General features: G+C 39.3%; 1 protein-coding gene across 4 annotated transcripts in view; it reads left to right on the forward strand.

Annotated features, from left to right (window-relative positions):
- The window catches only part of KALRN (kalirin RhoGEF kinase), a gene marked incomplete at both ends in the record, with an annotated part of 504,008 nt that overhangs the window by 210,816 nt on the left and 274,814 nt on the right, over positions 1-18,378 (forward strand). For all 4 annotated transcript variants that reach the window (XM_080346391.1, XM_080346393.1, XM_080346392.1 and 1 more), the window contains one exon: positions 13,673-13,795. In XM_080346391.1, the coding sequence (XP_080202517.1) occupies positions 13,673-13,795 (123 nt within the window). The remainder of the gene's footprint in view (positions 1-13,672; positions 13,796-18,378) is intronic.

Genomic DNA, 18,378 nt, shown 5'->3' on the forward strand with positions numbered 1-18,378 from the left:
CCTTGCTGATGGCGGGGTTGGCAATTTACAGACATGGGACCTTATTTCCAGCTGACTGTGCTGGTGCCTCCTCCATTTTCCAGTTCTCTAAGTACATATTTGCAACACTATGGGCAGCCTGATTTGCCACAGCTTGTAATAGTCCTAAAATAAGAAAAATAAGCTTTGAAAATGTTCATGACACAATTGGTTTTTATTTTTAAGCTATAGAAGAAATGTACAGTTCTCTATATTTTTGGATCTGGAAAGCAATAGAGTTGTCTGTGTGAATAGACATTGCTCAAGAGCAACATTTAGTCAAAGTATTTTAAGTTGCTTTAGCTTCTTTTTCTCTGTCTTTTCTCATGCATATGGACTCCTGCGCAGAGCACACAGTGTCTGTTCTCTCTTGAAACCTTGTTTCCATATCTGGCATTTATTCTCTCATACTGCCAGTGAAAATGCTTTCTTTTATAATCTGAAGTTTCCCTTGGCATATGGTGCCTTTTTTGGTATAGAGATTCTCACTAGCCGACTGTTCTTCCCTGTTAATAGAATCAGGCTTGGAATGCCAGTGCTGGGAAGGAAAGTCAGCTACCAGTCTAAATAAGATGCCATGTGAACAGGATATCATAATCTTGTGTCATCCTTGTACTTAAGCCCACTCTGAATCTAAAATGACAACAGAGAGGACAAACCCCATGTTCAACATGAAGTGTTTGCTCTGACACAGGATTTCTAATACCAGGCAGAACACAGAAAATAGGTGCAGATAGGTTCCTAAATTGTTGAATTGGTGGACAAATTCTTACAACATCAGATCTTAAAATGTTGGAAAGATACTTAGATACTATGGAAAGGGGTCTTAAATTGAGAATGAGCTGGGTACAGAAACAATAGTTAAGTATATGTTCGTATGACACCTAGCACAGTAAGGTACTGAATCTGGCTGGAGTATTGGCTGTTTCCAGCAAAGAAATGCAGATGTGCAGTTTGTTTAAGACCTTGCTAATAGCATCAATAAAGGACAAAGGACTAACATGGGAAATTCATGTCAAAGGGAGAAACTGTATATCCATTCTTAAAAATCTGTTTATTTCCCCAAAGGAACCTATGCCAACTTTAATTACTTTATTTAATTACTTCATGCATCTTAGAATAAAGGAGGCTCAAATAAAACAGGTGAGAATTGAAAGCATTTAGCAACAACTCTATTGTAACAGCAGCTTTTCATTAATTTTCAGTGTTCATTCAAATGTGTTCCCTATCATGGTGATGTTTGGTTTTGTGTGTATGTGTGTGTGTTTTTTTACATTTTAAAATAATTGAATTCTTGCTACTGAGTGCTGCTCCTGCTTTGTCTTGAGCCACATCAGAGCTTTCTGTCATGGATTAGCCACTATGAGGTTTTCTGATGCAGCTGCATAAACACTATGATGTTATGAATGTATTTTTATGGAATTTTTTTTTTGTGAAGCTCATTGTTAGGAAAACAGGACTTATGCTCCTGGATTCCTCAAATTACTGGGTTTACATGTTCTCAGACTTTTTTTTTTTTTTAAAACAAACAAAAACTCAAAGTTTGCCTAGAAACAGAAAAAAAATGTTATAACAAGGGGTGGTTGTGCACATAGTGTGTGTTACCAGTTCCTTGTGATGCTATGAGTTTAGATGTCATGTGCTAAAGAGGTTTCAGAGGGGAATCAGCACCTTCTGTTTTGAAAGGCTCTGAGATTGGCAGCTAAATCTGCAGTCCCTCTCACCTAGCCACGGAAATGAAAGAATGATTAGGGAACTGTGGGGTAAGTCCTCTTCAGCATCTGTAAGTATGCAAGAAACCTTCATCTTCGACAGAAAGATGAATCATGCATAGCCTGTCTCTCAGTTCAGGAACCTGCATGCTGGGACTTGCAGTCTTTGCAGACTATAGCTCCGAATTAAAGATGTAAGTGGCTGACATCTGCTTGGTTTAATATGCAGAAGGCTTCTGACAGGTTGCTAATGCCATCCACAATTTGTTGCCCCCAATCTAAAGTGAGGAGTTGCTGGACCGGGATGTAATCACAGGAGACTCTGTAGGAACTGTTCATTACTTTGACCACTGCTGATCACACTTAATAAGATCCTGTTCTTGATATCTGTAGGAAATAACAGGTTTTTGAAGACCAGGAGATCATTATAGAAGTTTTTAGCTTCCCCTCAAAGCACAAATAGAGCTCGTTTCTGCTAATTGGATTGTAAAATCAAAATGTTCTTCATTATTAGTGATGTTCCACGGGATCTTGCAGTTTTTTCACACTGTCAAGCTTGTCTCCTGCTACTTTCTTATTTATCAGTCAAGGCCACAGGGGGTCTTCCACTATGTACCAATAATACTGTGAATATTTGCTGTTCTGCCTTTCCATCCACCAGTAGAAAGTCTGGGGACAAATTCAATTACAACAGGACAAATTCGCAAGCACACACCAACTGCTTTGAGCTGCTCCTACAAATAAAAGCAGCTACAAACCCAGTTCTGCCATCTGGTTTGAGGAAGTGCGGGATCGCCTTGCCTGCTGAGCAGGGCAGTACAGGGAAATGGATAAATATAGATCAGAAATTCTCTTCATGGTGGGTGTTATTCTAGTGATGAATGCCACCTGCCCTTGTTGGAACCATCTTTTTTTCTTGTGGAGAATGGGGCAGGACTCCTTTTGGAGCCCACCATCTACATTTCTGTTTCTGCTGCAGTGAGTCTGTTGCTGGTTTGCCAGCTCTGGGGATACAAACTTCCTCCTATATTGCTTCCATGACCCCAACTCCAGTCTCCAAAAGCGTAGCACGTATGAAGCTTCCGAAGGCATTTCTGGTGCTGATTTTTCAGATGTGGACAGCTGGCAATCATCTGCCAGAGACTGATTGCTGTTGGGCTGGATTGGCTTTGGAGCAGCAAAATAAAAGTACAAAGGATGCAAAGTTCAAAGCTAAAAATTGGGAATTAAAAACCATAAGGGTTAACTGCTTTGCATCATGTCACATAGGAAGCCTGTCCTGCAGTGGAAGTCCTGATCTGATCTGTAAAATGGAAATCCCAGTGCTTTCCATGTTTCTTTAGCAATTCATTCTGCCCTTTTCTATCCAATCTGCCTTCTTTTTTGCAAGCAGCTAGATACGTTGCCTCCACAGCACTTGGAATTGAATCTGATATTTTTGATGGGAATGTAAAAACAATAGCAATGCCTTGCTACTACTGCTGCAGCTAGGGATGAGGAAGACTTACGCATTTCCTTCGTGCTAAGCGTGCCCTATAGCTTAGTTACAGCAGTCTGGGGCCACTTTCTGTCCCGTTTGCACTGGATCATCCAACACACTTGTGACCTTTCAGTGCAAGAGGGCAGAACATTAACCAAGTGATGGCGTAGTTCCTGCGTTACGTTTCCAGACTCTGGCAGCAGTCGCCTCACAGTCCGTCTGCTCCTGACTGTCGGAAACGGCTCAGAAGCTGGAACTGGAACGGGGAGTGCTGTGCTATTTGTAGTTTCCTGCTGCTGACACTGGATACGCAGTTACTATTCCTCCTGCTTCCTCCATGAACATTAGAACGGGTCCAAAAATAATTGAAGGCATTATGTTCCAATGGAATAATTTTGCATTTGCACAAATTTCCTCTTTATTTCAATTGCCAATTTTGATAGAGAGCATTCTGAGGCCATTTCAGCTTTTCCAACTTGGCACCGCTGGGAGGCACAGGAATGCTCCCCTGATCAGCATGGCAAGAGAAAGTGTTTTGGCGTCTGAATACATACTTAAACTAATTTTTAAGGATGAATATAGCATATTATAACCATGAAGTTCTGCTTTAACTAATGAAGACAAGACGACTCAAATACTCTGAGGGGCAACAAAGCCCACACGTCTAGAAAAAGAGACGAAAGAGGGCCATACATATAAGAAGAAAGCTGTTTTCTTTTTTTTTTTTTTTAATTTATTGCTTTAGTCCTCAAAGTTAGGTGATAAGAGCCTAGCTGCCAGGAAATAGTGTAATTAAACTGTGTGTGAGGTTCATAGACTTATTGTGCAGCATCTTTCAGATGTAGCTATGGGATCATTCCTAAATGAGTGTCTTTCTGGCCTGGCTGAAATCCTTTAAATGGCCCACACTTGGCAGAGCTTGAGCCTTTAATGTATACCTTAAATTAGCCTTCATATATGTTTATAGGGAACACGTAACCGTGAGTGTGCATTTGAGAGGCTGCCTTCTAAGGAGCTGGTGATGGTTTAAGGAACGAAAGCAGGAGCACGGTCTGTGTATCATTTCCAAGAGTATCAGGGTCATTTTAAACCAGGTCACTCTGGCTTTTCTTCTTACGTATCATGCATGTTACGAAAACTAATTCAGAAGTGTTTTCTTGAACCTTCATGTATTACAACGCCCCTCCAAATGATTTGGCATCTAAATCCTGGGTGCCTTATGTCCTACACAGGTGATGAAAAGGTGTAGCACCTTAGACACAGGTGATTTTTGGGAGGGGAAATGCCACACTTCTGATACGAAGCAGTAAACATCTGCCTGGCTGTTTTGTTTTTAATGGCAGATATTTGGAGTCATGGGAGTGTCACACATTAAGCCAGGAATAGAACTAAGGTCCATAACAAACTCACCAAACTTGAACAGAACTTTTAGCTGAATGAGATTGTATCTCACAGATTCTGAAAAATGGGAGGAAGATCTCCTACCTGGGCACACACTCTGATATTTTCATAATTTACACTATTTTCCATTCATGAGACTGTTGTCTGTTTATGTCTTTTGGTATTACATTTTCTATCCAGCTAATGAATTAATTTACACTTAGGCAGCAAGCAGTTCTCTGTAAATGATCTATGCCCAGGAAAGGTTATTTCCATTTTAAGGAACAGAAAATATTTTCCAGGAATGTCTGAGTGTTGAATGTCACTAACTGTGGTGGAAAGGTACAATGTTTCAAAAAAAAGCAAAGCGAACACGTGGATGTATAAAATATACCCAATATCATTGGTCATATTTATGTGGTCAGTATCTGTAATTTTTCCCACCTTCAACAGTAAAACTATTGCTTCTCTACTCAGCATTGTAGGAATCACATGCTTTACTTTGTGCATGGCTGTGGCTTGGTATTTGTGAGGAAAAAACCACAGATGTCTTACTCCTGCATTTAGTAGGAACATTCAGTGTCTGTTAGAAGGTTGTGCTCTGATATTAATACAGAGCTATCTGTCATGTCACACATCTAGCTAATTTTCTAGTGGGTTGACATTTGGGCCCATTGTATGGAATAATTTAATGTGCTGTAGCTTAAACTTACTGTATGCTATGAATCATATACACAGATATTTATAATGGAAAAACTGTGTTCATGCGGCGTTGAGGTTACACAAATACAGCTGTGGGTCTGAATCTTCAGCTGGTGTAAATTCGCCTCATTGGAACCACACCAGTTTACCCTGGCTGTGGATCATGCTGAACACATGTGAAAGGGAAAGATCTGGCAGAAGTGTTGGCTTGTCCATCACCATCTGTAAACAAGACACAAATACAAAACCAAACACAACTTGGTATTTAGGCCTTGGCTTAGCAAAGCGTTTAGATGTACTCAGAGTACTATTTTAAACCTACAAGTACTTTGATTTAATTAAGGCTGTATTTATAGAGCAGCCATGGGAATTATAGCAGATTGAGATTTTTTTTTCTGTTTTCATCAGTTTTCATGAAATTTGTTGATTCATGAAAAAAATGAAATGTGCTATCAAAGTTTTCTTTAAGTCCAGAACTTATTCTGAGGCCAGTAGACTTCTGTCTGAGAACAGCCATTTTCCTAGTGACCCTTCATGTAAGCAGCCCATGTCAGGGCCCCGTGAGCACTGCTGGGTGTCGGAGGTTCTGATCAGCCTCACCTGGGACATCCCCAACCCCTGCCCATTGGCCAGAAGCCCCATTTCAGCTCAGCTGTGGGATACCAGCTTCCAGCTCTACAGAGCCCTGCCTGGCCATCGTTTGATTCTGTGCCATGACTTGGAACCTGCCGTGTCTCTGTGGACCTGTGGTGTGATCATGGGGCTGTGTCTGAGCCTAGTTGCCCTTGCTGGACCTGATCCTGACTTGCTGATTGACTTCCTAGCTTAAGCTTGGACTTGTCACCACAACCTGTCTGATGGTCTCTTCACTAAACCTGGCTGTTATCAGGGGCTGTGGGACAGCCTCTGACTAATAAGGCCCTTGCCCTAATGGCTGCATTTTTGTTCCTGGCTCCTTACAATCAGGGAGCAGCTAGTCTGGAAAGCCAGCATCAGCCATCTGTTCTGCTGAATGTAGTTCAGAGGCTTGAGTGGAGGGATTTTGCTGTATTCCAGGAAAATATCCTGATTCTTTAGACCAGGCTGATGTGGCCTCCAGTGAAAATGAGTTTGACATCCCTGATCTAGAAGCACAACTGGAGAACCTATGGGGTAATGTTCTCTCCACTCTATGTCCTGATAAACAGAATATGTCTGCAAAGGCATTTGGTTTTCAGTTCAGCTTGGTGTTCAGTCTTCAAACAGCACGTGAAATCATTAACTGAAGATGCATTTAGGTATGGCCACAATGTCTGTGTAGATCTGAAGTTCACAGTTGACACATCTCATTAACACACAATTTCATTCCTGAAAAAGATCATCATGCAATTGTGCACTTGTGTCAAGCACTGGAAGGGAAAGCAGTTCATGACCATGGGGACTGACCAGCCCACATCTGCACAAAGATAATCTGAATACTGCTTTGTAACTACTTGTACATTTATACAGTCCTAGAATTGCATTCAGTCCTTTGAAGGCAACCACAAGTCTTATGTGGCTCCCAGTGAAAATGAATTTGATATCCCTGCTTTACCGTTGGCTCTTCTCATGTGCTTCTTTGTGGAGCTGTTGGCCTTTTGCAGATGTACAGGTGACTTAGGTATAGCTGTTTCAAATTAAAATATAGTTACAATTCTTGTTTGGAGGCACTTGGTGACTTTCTTGATTAATTGAGTTTTGTAAAGGTAGCTCACATGCAAGTCTTTCCAGGATCAAGCACTTGTGTATTAGTATCGACTGCATATGTACCACAAATCTGTATTGTTTTTGTTCAAATACTGTCTAAATTAAATTGAAAGAGATATAAAGAATACGGCTTGATGCATCTTTAATTGAGTTGTTGTGAATACTTCAACTCACTTAATGACATAGGAATAGACCTTGTAGTTGGAAACTTGGTAAACCTCAAGAGAGGGACTCTGGCAGTTACTGTTCTATGTGTGTTATTATTTTGTTTATATTGTGGAAACATATGAAAATGTTTAGCTGTAGATGCCCTCAGAGTGGAACTTTCCATTTGTTGTTGTAGATTAGTCAATTTAACACTGGTTGGATAGCTTTGAAAATCCAAAATGCACATGGACTCTTATACGGACCTCTACTTAACAAGCAATGCATGCTTGTCTCCAATGTTTTCCAACCTGTGGATCATGGATATTAAGTTCCTTGGTAGCTGGTAAAAGTATTCGATAGAACAGATTTGTTTCCCTTAGACTTTAATTTGCTATAACGCTTACCTTGAAAAACATGATGGGATCTGCAAATTTGAATAGATTGAAAAGCACTGACCTAATAGGGATTTCATCTGGCATATAATTAGTCATCTGTCCTCTACTCAACTACAAGCAAGATATTCTTTTAGATTAACATTTTTTTACCTTTGTTAGCAGCATACGGAGGCATATTGAGAGAATACGTTTATGTGTACATTTATGCCTGATGTATTACATGTGAGACTGACGGGAGTTTATTAAAAAACCCTTTCTTTTCTAAGTGCTCTTGAATTTGCTCTTCTTATTCAGAATACAATTCAAGTTGTGCTTGTCAGAGTAAATCTGGTAAACACTACAGATCTTTGTCAATATTTATGGAGGAGGATACCAAGAGAAAAGATAGCAAGGTAATGCAGAAGGTACTGATGTTGATTCAGTAGCGGTTGCTCTCCCATTTTTACACTTTCTTTTCTGAAGTTGATGACAGAAGCACTGCACAGGTGATCCTAGATGATGTCAGTTGGAGTATTTCCAGCAAAAAAACATTCTACAAAGTCCTTTTAGGACCTTAACTTGGATAGAAAAATAACCATGAGCTAGAACAAGTGCAGAGAGAGGCTGTGTATCATACGAAGAAATAGAAGAGCTGGGCTCTAGCAAAACAAACATCAGAACAGACAATGAACTCTACATGTCCACACTGGAAAAGGTTAAACACCTGCAAGGAGAACTTTTTTGACTCAAAGGAGAGTGTTGACCTAAGAGCAAACATGTATAAACTGGCCATGAGTCTGATGTAGGTCAGAGAGTATGTGAAGAGTTCAGCAATGGGACCAAAAAGATTCTGGAACTGCTTCTCATAGGAGGACCTGAGCTGTGGCACTTAACTAGTTTTCAGGTGGAACTTCATCCCTTTATGAAAGGGATTGGACTTGACCTAAGTGTCCCTTTGGGACCATTTTCTTGACATGAACCCTGTATTGTTCTTCAAGATGGTATGGTTATAATGCTTAACATTCTGTCCTTACTTTCCAGTACAATTTTGATATTTATGACTCAGAACTTACAGAGAAGATGATTTAGCACAAGCAGGTTCATAATTAATTCCAGTCTGAGGATAGCGTAAGATGGATTTAGGATTTATTATTTTTAACATGAATAAAAAAATCCGTTAATAAATACATTCAATTCACTTGCTGCCAAAAACATGAGGGCTGTAATGCTCCCCTTGGTACCGCTTGGCATAGGGTGTGTTGCCAGCCATGTGATGGGAACTTCATCTTGTGTTCTGCACCACTATTTCAGGACCCAGTGCTAGTACTCCTTATCGAGTTCTGACAAAAGCCAGAGAGCAGAAGTTATTATTTGAAATGATGTTATAAATCTCATTTTATCTGAGATAGGGCTGGACTGCACACAGTCTGCATACATGCTGTTCCATATCCATGTTTCTTCTCTGTTCCAAAACAGCTGTTCTCACCCTATGCATACTAACCTGCCAGATGTTACAAATCCAGGGAAAGTGTGGAGACACATTGTCCCTCCATAGGACTTATTCATGACCAGCTTGAGACCTGCTGTTTGGTCTAACACTTAACCTGGATTTTCTAGTAACTCATCAACCATGATGACAAAACATGAGGTTAAGAACTCATTGTTCCCAGCATGACTGACTTTGGAGCTAAGATCTGACACCTTAACTCTCAAGTGAAGTGACCTCACAACCCCACATGTAATAATTACTGGTGTGTGTATGATCATTAATGATAGGTAGACACATTAGCAGAGTGTCGTGTAGAGACTCCTTGGATCATTCTTAGTTCTTCTGACTCCCTCGTAAGAGAGTAATTTTATTAATTAAATGTTGCACTTAACATTCTTCAGCATACGTACTGTCTTTCCTTCATGTATAGTTTGAAACAGTGACTACAAGAGATAATCACATTGAAAGTTTATCTCCTGTTTTAAATATGCTTAACCCCTCTCTCCAGCTACTCAGTCATTGGAAAACTGTTAACTACTTAACTAGTCTCCAGATTATCTACAGAAATGTGGAGAAATGCCAGTCTGGGAGACATTGAGGACAGTTGGTTCATGTATTTTAAGTGACATAATGTCCAATCTTACTTATTCTGTGCTCCTGTTTACTGTGAATTTGTGAGTGCACAAATGATTAGCAGATTTAAGAATTAATTCACTGGCAATCAGTATGGCACCAACTAAGAATTCTGTAAGCTAAAGGAATAATTGAAGATCCGTTATTTTTATGATGATCACTAGGCTAGGTTTGTTACGGCAGTTTTTTTCATGAATGACATGGGATCCATTTATACAGTGGCTTATATCAGTGTTATAATGACATAGACAGTCTTAGCTGAGACACTGTATCTAGTTTAAGCTGATTTCACAGGGCACGTTATCCAGACTCTGCTGTTTACTGTATTAAAAACTCATTTGTTTGACAGGAAAACTAACTTATCAAAGAATGTTTAACATTTTTCCAGGAGCCCGACTAAATCCCTTGAAAGTGAGGTGGTCCTCACAGGGCTGAGCGAATTAGCAATTGTTGGGTCATTGCCATGCTCACATCCTTAATGGTATGCTTTAATTAAGCAAACTCACTTCAGGAACATAGGAAGGGTCAGTGTTTCTCATGTGGAAAACAAGTTTAACTTAAAAGCTTTCAAGAAACATTGCTAGTAATATGGGCCGGGCCAGGCATAGTTGACAGACTTTCATATTGAAATCTCCTGGCCACACATTGTTAACTCTTGCAGCAGCATCACAAGTCACCCAACATCTGGTATTTTTAGATCCTCAACTTCTGGTTGTATTATTACAAGAAAATAGTTTAAGTCTATTTGTAGATCTTGTGGTTGAGGAGAAAAGTTTGAAAACACAATATATTTGATCTCAAAAGCAAGTAAGACTCAATTTTGATCTATTTATTCATTTGTTTAAATCCCATGATTATTAAGCCAATCTTGTGATCTATGGAACTGCGTAATACTTATAATTTCCATATATCCTTCATTAGGAGGGTGAAAGTACAAAGTTTCCCATGATGCCAGACCTGAGCAATAAAGAAAACCCAGTAGTCTTTTCTGGGTACTTGGGAAAACGTCTACAGTTAAGTAGGCATTAAGCAGAAATACTGCAGAAGTCTCTGAATGAACCAGCCCTGGAAACACAAGCTATGTAGACAAATCCAAGCACTGATGTGTCCAGTCTGTCTTGGTTTTGGAGGTAAAGCTAGTATTTCCACACAGCACTAGACTGTCATGCAGAGGTACCAGTTCATCTGGAACTTGTTTGGCTGTCTCAGATACAGTGATGCATTCTGTAAGGTATGCAGTCTTGCAAAGCCCTGGTTGTTGGGTGAAGCAAGACTGATTGTAAATACTGCTTATAATTCATTAAGACCCAAGAAAAACAAATTTTTTTACAGCACAGAGTGCATCATTAAACCTACCTTAGACTGTAGTGAATCTGCATATTTTTTTTCTCTTTGCTCTTTCCTAGGCATCTTGCTTTATTTCCTCCCTGCTCCAAACTACATTAAACTCAAAACTCTTCATTCCTTGGGCTTTCAAGTGAGGCTTGAGAGAGTCAGGAAGAGACTTCAGACCATATTGATGGTGCATAATTTGCTACATTCATAGGCCAGCTGAAACCAAAGTATTTTTTTATAAAGAATGCAATAGAAAGATTCAAAGTCTAAAGTGAAATTGAGTCTCTTCCAAAATCTGCTATTGACCATGAACAGAAGTTTTAAAAATACACGGTTTTGGAAGGTGATACAGATCTTATCGCTGAGGTCTGTTTCTCAAAATTCCTAAAGGTAATTCTTTCAACTGCTATTTTGTATTTCAGTTGATTAAACAAGACAAAAAGATTAATCATCTTTTAAGTTTAGTTTTAATTTCTTGGTAGTTTATTATTGTATTTTGAAAGGCAGAAGCATAGTTTAATTTAACCTAGATTCTCATCCAATAATACGTGTATAGATTAGATGGAGGAAATGCTCCCTATCCACAGAATAATAGATTACTAGTTTAAATTACTTGTCTTAAAAAGATCCTGATTTGGCATTGCTCAGCATAAAATATTAGATTTACTGTTTATTTTTAGTGGATTGCTGCCAATTTTCTTCTCCCTGGATGTCTTTAGGTTGTTTAAAACATTAAAAAATGTTCACATCAAACATATATCTACTTACAAGAAATCTGTTTTGTTTTCTCAGCAGAGATGTAAAATCTTGTTGTTGGGACATGAACTCTGTTGTTATGGAATTTTTCTTTCTTTATTGGCTTTATGGCTTTCTTTTTTTCTTTGAGCCCACAAGTGTGACAACATACTTTGTGCTTATGTTGCTTATTAGATCTTAATAAAGTAAGAAAAAGGAATCCAATGAGAAAGCTTTAGGTGCATCTTCAGGTTATAGTAGGTTGTTTCATTCTGTTTAATTGTCAGCACTGTTTGAAACCCCTGACCTCACTCTTGCAAAAAATCTTGGTATTTATACTTTACGAAAAAATTCTGGTATGTCTGATTTTGATCAGCTCCACAGGTACAAATGAGAAAGCAGCTGTGTCGGTGATATTACTGCGGACTTGCATCATTGTAACTCGAACCAAATTGGGCCTTTAAGACTGTCCATCAGCACAAAATACAAGCCAGTATAGAGTCTGTGGTTGCAAGTGTATTTTTATAAATAAAAGATTAAGAAGTCAAGTACATGTAACAGATTTTTGGGACCAGGTCAGTGCAATGTGTCTGATGGCATTGGAGCAATTGCAATGTTTATTTACTTTTTGATGAAAGGGATATTCAATATTGTTTCTGCAAATCCCCTACATAAAAGGAGTGCAATCTTGTGAAGAATAGAATGCTCAGCACGAAATGCCAAGTTATCTCAGGAATCATATGTGATCTGTACAGGGCCTATTTTCTGCTCTTGGGAGCATCATCTCTACAGGGAAGAGGTCACTGGCCCTGAGCAACACACAGTGACTGAGCCGTGGGCTCAGAGGGTTCTTCAGCTGTCACAGGTCAAAAAATGTTATTCAGTGCTAAGAAACAAAACAGTTCTTGACTGGAGGACACCTAAATGTTATAACAATGATCTGGACTGTAAGGTGGTTGCTTAGGAGCTGCATCACTTGCCTTTTCACCTTAAAATACTTTATTTACCACCAGGGGCTGTATTGACGTGACCTCCGCTGCCTCTATAATTAGTTTTTCTTTCCTTATAATGAATTAATAAGTATGTTGGGGCAGGGAGAGATTGTAGTGTGTTTAGTGGGGTTTTTGTTTGTTTGGTTTCGTTTTTGTTTGTTTGTTTTAATTATGAAAGAGTCATTATTAAATGGATAGTTCCGCAGCTTGCTGGGATAGACATAAGAGAATGTGGTTTGAAGGGATTCTGTAACAAAAATGTTTACAAAAAAGAAGAAACCTGAGATTGTAATGCCTGAAGAGCTGTAGACAGGAGTAAAGAATGGAAAGTTCTCACTTTGAAAGCATTTAGTCTCTAGCACAGCACAGAACAAGCCAAAACAGAAACACACTATTTCTTAGCTGACTTGTGATGCCTAATAATGAATGAGCATGCTGCAGATTGAAGTGTAACATGAACATGCTACAAAATAAGGAATGAATTTAATCAACTTTATTCAGTCTATATCTGTGTCTGAAGTACCTGAACTATCCATTTTGCTTGGAAATACATTTGGAAGTGGGTGAAGTTTAAATGTGTACTTTTTATTGACATTAATATAATACCCTAGAATCAGGAAACCCTGATTTTAGGTCCCTCTGCTGCCATCTTTGTATATAAGAAATTCCTGTTACTTATAAGAAGAATATGATAGGACCAGCTTACTGAGGAACGTGCTTTATGAATTATGTTTCCTGACTTATCATTCTGTTAATAACAGAATGTGGCGATAACTTAAATGCTTCCATTGCTCAGTAACAGTTTATTTTTACAAAGAACATAGATGAGGGGTTTTTCTCTGTGCTGCTTATATGTGTGTCTCAGAGCTGTGGATTTTTATACTCTGCACTGTCTCTTACTTTTTCATCCCTTTCTAATACTTCTTTTTCCCCTATGTGAATACTTCTAGATGTTCGACTGGATCAGCCACAACAAAGAATTGTTCCTGCAGAGTCACACGGAGATCGGCGTGAGCTACCAACATGCCCTTGACCTCCAGACGCAGCACAACCACTTTGCCATGAATTCCATGGTGAGTTGAGGGCGCGTTGTGAACAGCCGGTCTGTGCACATGGGTGAGGAAAGGGCCATCAGTTCCAAGAGCACCGCAGACCTGTGGAAGGTGAAGTGAGGAAGGTCAGGCTGGGCTGCTATAGCAGCCTGATTTCTGGGAAGCAGAGTATTGTTCTGTCCACCCAGGCACTGGTATATGATTATTTCCTTGACTAAGAGCAGCACAGTCCTGTGGACTTTGTTTGCATTTTGGAAAAGAAATACAATATTTTTTAAATGTGTCTGACATTTCTTTGACCGGGAATTAATGAGAGCTGTAGGTGGCAGCTTAATAATTTATGATTTTCCCCTCACACCCTGCAAAAGATACTTTTCAAAACCTTGGAAAAGAAAAGCTAATCAAGCTGTCAGTTGTGGCCACAGTGGCAGTTTGGCTTTTTCAATAGTTAATTGGTCAGTCTTTTTGAATGCGCCTCGACTTACCTTTGTTTTTTTTTCTGTTTTTGTTTTTTTGAAACATCATTATACATTTATAAGTGCTTTTCTAGCTTTCTTATTCTTTTCAGGTGTAGGGTGTTTGTTCTGGAAATTGCTGTGCTTTCAGCACAGAAATGAGGACAGAATGTATTGGTGTTTTGATTGTTGCACTGGGTTATGAAAATGCATGCATACCCCCTGCTGCAGTTGAACAATGCAGAGATGAGCCCTCTCTGAACGCTCACTGTCACCTGCACAAAAGCTTGTCCTGAGTGAAGCGGCTGCTGCAGGTGTCCCTCTTCATGTGGTGTCCCTCAGAGTACAGCTGCAGTGGGGCTAAGACCTCCAAGGTGGTGGCTGATATTTAAGTTGATGGTATAAGTCACTAAACCATATCTGACTGTGCTGCCAAAGGGCAAGGTACTTGAGAGCAGTTGTCTGAAATGTGAAAAAAGTCCTGATGACCCTAGATCATTATAGGCTAGATACTACTTTCATGATTACAGATGTTAACCCTAGTATTCTGGCCAAATCCCAAATCAGGTAATTAACTTCTCTGACCTAAATTCCACTGTTCATTTCTACTGACCTAGCTATTGCTCAGTAAAGCACTGTGCCTCACTAGGGCATTGTATAAGAGTGGAAGGTGAGAAATGTTTATAATGGCTATTAGTGTATTTATTGCGATTATAATTGAAAGGAGGACTGAAAAACAGATTCGAGGCACCTGATTGTTAAGCTTGCTATCACAACACCATCTAGCAAAATGCAGGATGTGCAGGATATGATACTGCTGCTCACAAAATCCTAAAAAATATGTGTCCTGAAGGTCAGTGTATTAAAAGTCATCATTTGAATTATGAAAGATGCAAAGTCAATCATAATTATTCAGAGAGCATCACTAGAAGAGGTAAGCAGGAGGACTTCACTTTATCCTTTTTTTGGTGCTGTACAGTATTATTTTATTAAAATAACTGGGAGCTAAACTTGGAAATAGTTTTAACAGAAAATTAATGGGTGACAGGGAGGGTTCCACCTAATTGAGGAAAAGTTATTTTCCTCCATTTTTCTTACATCTGTCCACAACAGACATTTGCAAAGATCTTGGTGGAACTTCTGGTGGCCGGTTTCTCTTTGTGACTGTGCTGTGGCTCTTAGCTGTGCCATCTCAGTGCTGCCAAACTCCCATCTGATAGAGCTGCCCAGGAGAGAGACCTTTTCTGCTGAGGGAAAGAGTGTGACAGATGATGTGCCACACATTTTACACCATCTCCAGTATAACCCACACACATGTATAGTCATATGAAAGCCCATACAGTCAGCAGAAATGAATCTACAAAGACTTTATCCTCCACCTCTTTATCCTCCGCATAGGGGACCTATGTGGAAGGGCATGAATAGTGAGCACTTTTCACTTCCAACCTATAAGTACAGTGAGATGTGACACTCAATTCTGCTCTAACTCATTGGACTGAAATATATGATTGTGTGGGGGAACCCCACAATATAACAAATACATCAAATATATCTGTTCTCACATAATCTGCACATAAACATAACTGAAAAAGAGCAGTACCCGGATATAATTTCCCATATGCTCCTTTTCTTTTAGCTTTAGCTGAATTTTAGACCTTGGATCCCCTCTGATGGCGTGATGTTTCATTTTGGTTTAGGATAAATATCTATTCAGACAGCAAACAGGCACAGTTTATGCAACTTGGATTTCTTAGATTTCACCTGTAGAACAGAGGTTACATAAGGAGTTGTGGTATTGTTATTGACAGTATGACAAAGTCAGGATAAAAAAGACAAAAAGACTACAGAAATACTTCAGGATACAGATGCAACTCAGGGCTACAATTTTCCGTTCTTTATTTTTTTTTTTAATACTAAATGAAGCCTTCATGGTGTTTACCAGGAATACCAGTTTTACTCGGTGTTTGAAATTCCTCATGATCAAATAGGTTTCTCAAGAGTTTCCATAATGCTGAAAGACCTGTATTTGGGTTATGTGTCTGCGCAATGACATTTCTAGAGGGCATTTCAATGCTAGCATTGCACAGGCTGGCAACTGTAGTGACTTTTAGAGCCTGGTGAGGTTGACTTGGGCAATTAAACGGGGCTGCTGCCTTGCAGGGGGCTGGGCATCTTATTTTTGGAATAGCAGATGTGGGGGTGTATCAAGCTGAAAGGACATTTGGAAAATAGTGGGAAAAGAGTAATAACCTTAAGATGCAGACTACTTGAACCAACCTGGAGCTGCTGTTCTTATGCCAGCATAGTGCTGCTGTCAGCAGTGATGGTCTTTTGTAGATGGAACAGATTTTTTGCTAGAAAAATGCGGAGTGACTTCTGCTCTGCTCAGAAGTCAGTATTGTGAATATGAGGACGTTAGCATGCAGGAGACATCAGCTTGCTGCATCAGGGTGTTGGGCTGCATACTAGTCGCTCCAGTTGTGGTAAGGCATGCAGGGAGACCTGAAGAAGATAGAAACTAAAATGACCCTTTCCTGGCCACAGGCAGCTCCTGTGGTAGATGGTTTTGTCTCTTGGCATGCACAAGAGCTTGTGCAAACCCATGTGAAGACACGCTGCACTGAGGGTGAGGATTTGTTCAAGGCAAGAGTCAGTGACACTTAGCAATGGACTCAAGACAGACTGACTTACTTGAATGAAGTAAAAACAGAGAAAGACAGGTTATGACTATGGGCATAGTGGTAGAACATTACATACTCCAAGCCTACACAACAATCTGAGTCATGCTTGGAGAAATGGGGCTAGAAATATGAATCAGGTCTGGTTTATGTGTAACACCGCTTTAGTGAAGGGAAATCTTGCTGAAAATGGAGAAAGTAGCAGGAAAGAATCACCACAACTAATTGGAGCTTCTTGAGGCAGGATATACAAGGTCCACGTGTTTTGCCAGGTTTCCCGATGCACAGTCTGCTGTGGGTTTTGGTTTCTTTTATACAGTAGAGTTTTCTCTAAGAAAATTACAGTCAGTGATGTTACAAACACATAATCGTGTGATTGCTACTGCACAACTGCCTTCATTCAACTGTCTTATTTTTGTGGCAACATCTTTAGTTCAGTTATTCATGCTACCATTTGATCTTTGTTGGAGACTGTTGCAAAATGGCTAGTGCATATTATTTGATAATATTGGTATTGTAGTAAGAGTATGAAGTTTAGGTCACTGTTCTAGGTGCTACACACTTTCAAAGGAAGAAATGGGTTTTGCCTTGCAGTCTGTTGCCAAAGGCTCCGCTCCTACAATATTTATATACTTTATTTACCTTTGCACATCAAAAATTGTCTTGCATTAAGATACATATTTGTGAAGTTAAGGATTAGGATTAAGTAACATAATGCAGAAGTTGTTATAGAGAAAACTATAACTGCTGAATTTACTGTTCTGTATGTACTCATTTGTGTTTATAATCCAGTATTCTTCAATCTCTTCATATAATACCCTTGGCTGCAAAAAGAAAACAACAGGAATCCTTTCCTGTTTCTTTACTAGAGAATGGGGAGGTTATTACTCCCAGATCTGTCTGAAATCCCAAGTAGGTTATTGTGACCCACCCAAGTCTGAAAACTTAAGATTCAGGTGAGTTTGAATGAATTAAAAATTCAAATTATATTAATATCTGATGAGCCTTTAAGCTTTCTTGTGGTAATTACAAAACTCAAATATTTAGCTACTATGCCTCAGACATGGAGATCAGTTCAAGAACGACTTCTCAAACCCACTTAAGTGGTGCTGAATTTTTTAATTTAAATCTTTTGGTTTCTGAGTCTCAAAGGTGAACTTTCTCTGGGAGCTTGCTTTATAATTGTGATTTTGCTAGAAATTTGTTTTATAATTTAACTAGATCTAATTTTTTTGGGTAATAGATTAGTCCTAGCAACTGGATTGAGAATAGTTCAACTATTGTTAATCTGAGTAACAAAATAACAAGAACTTGAAGCACTCTTATTGGCTGTGGTGCTTTGGGTTGTTTATGGCTTTGGAGTTTATTTTGTTTTGTCAATACATTAAAATCAGTATTGAGAGAAGATGAGGCAGAAAATATATCTGAGGATGGGTCTATGTTTTGCAGGGAAAAACCCTACAAACTTCAG

The sequence above is a fragment of the Nesoenas mayeri genome, assembly GCF_963082525.1.
Source record: "Nesoenas mayeri genome assembly, chromosome: 6".
NCBI lineage: Eukaryota > Metazoa > Chordata > Aves > Columbiformes > Columbidae > Nesoenas > Nesoenas mayeri.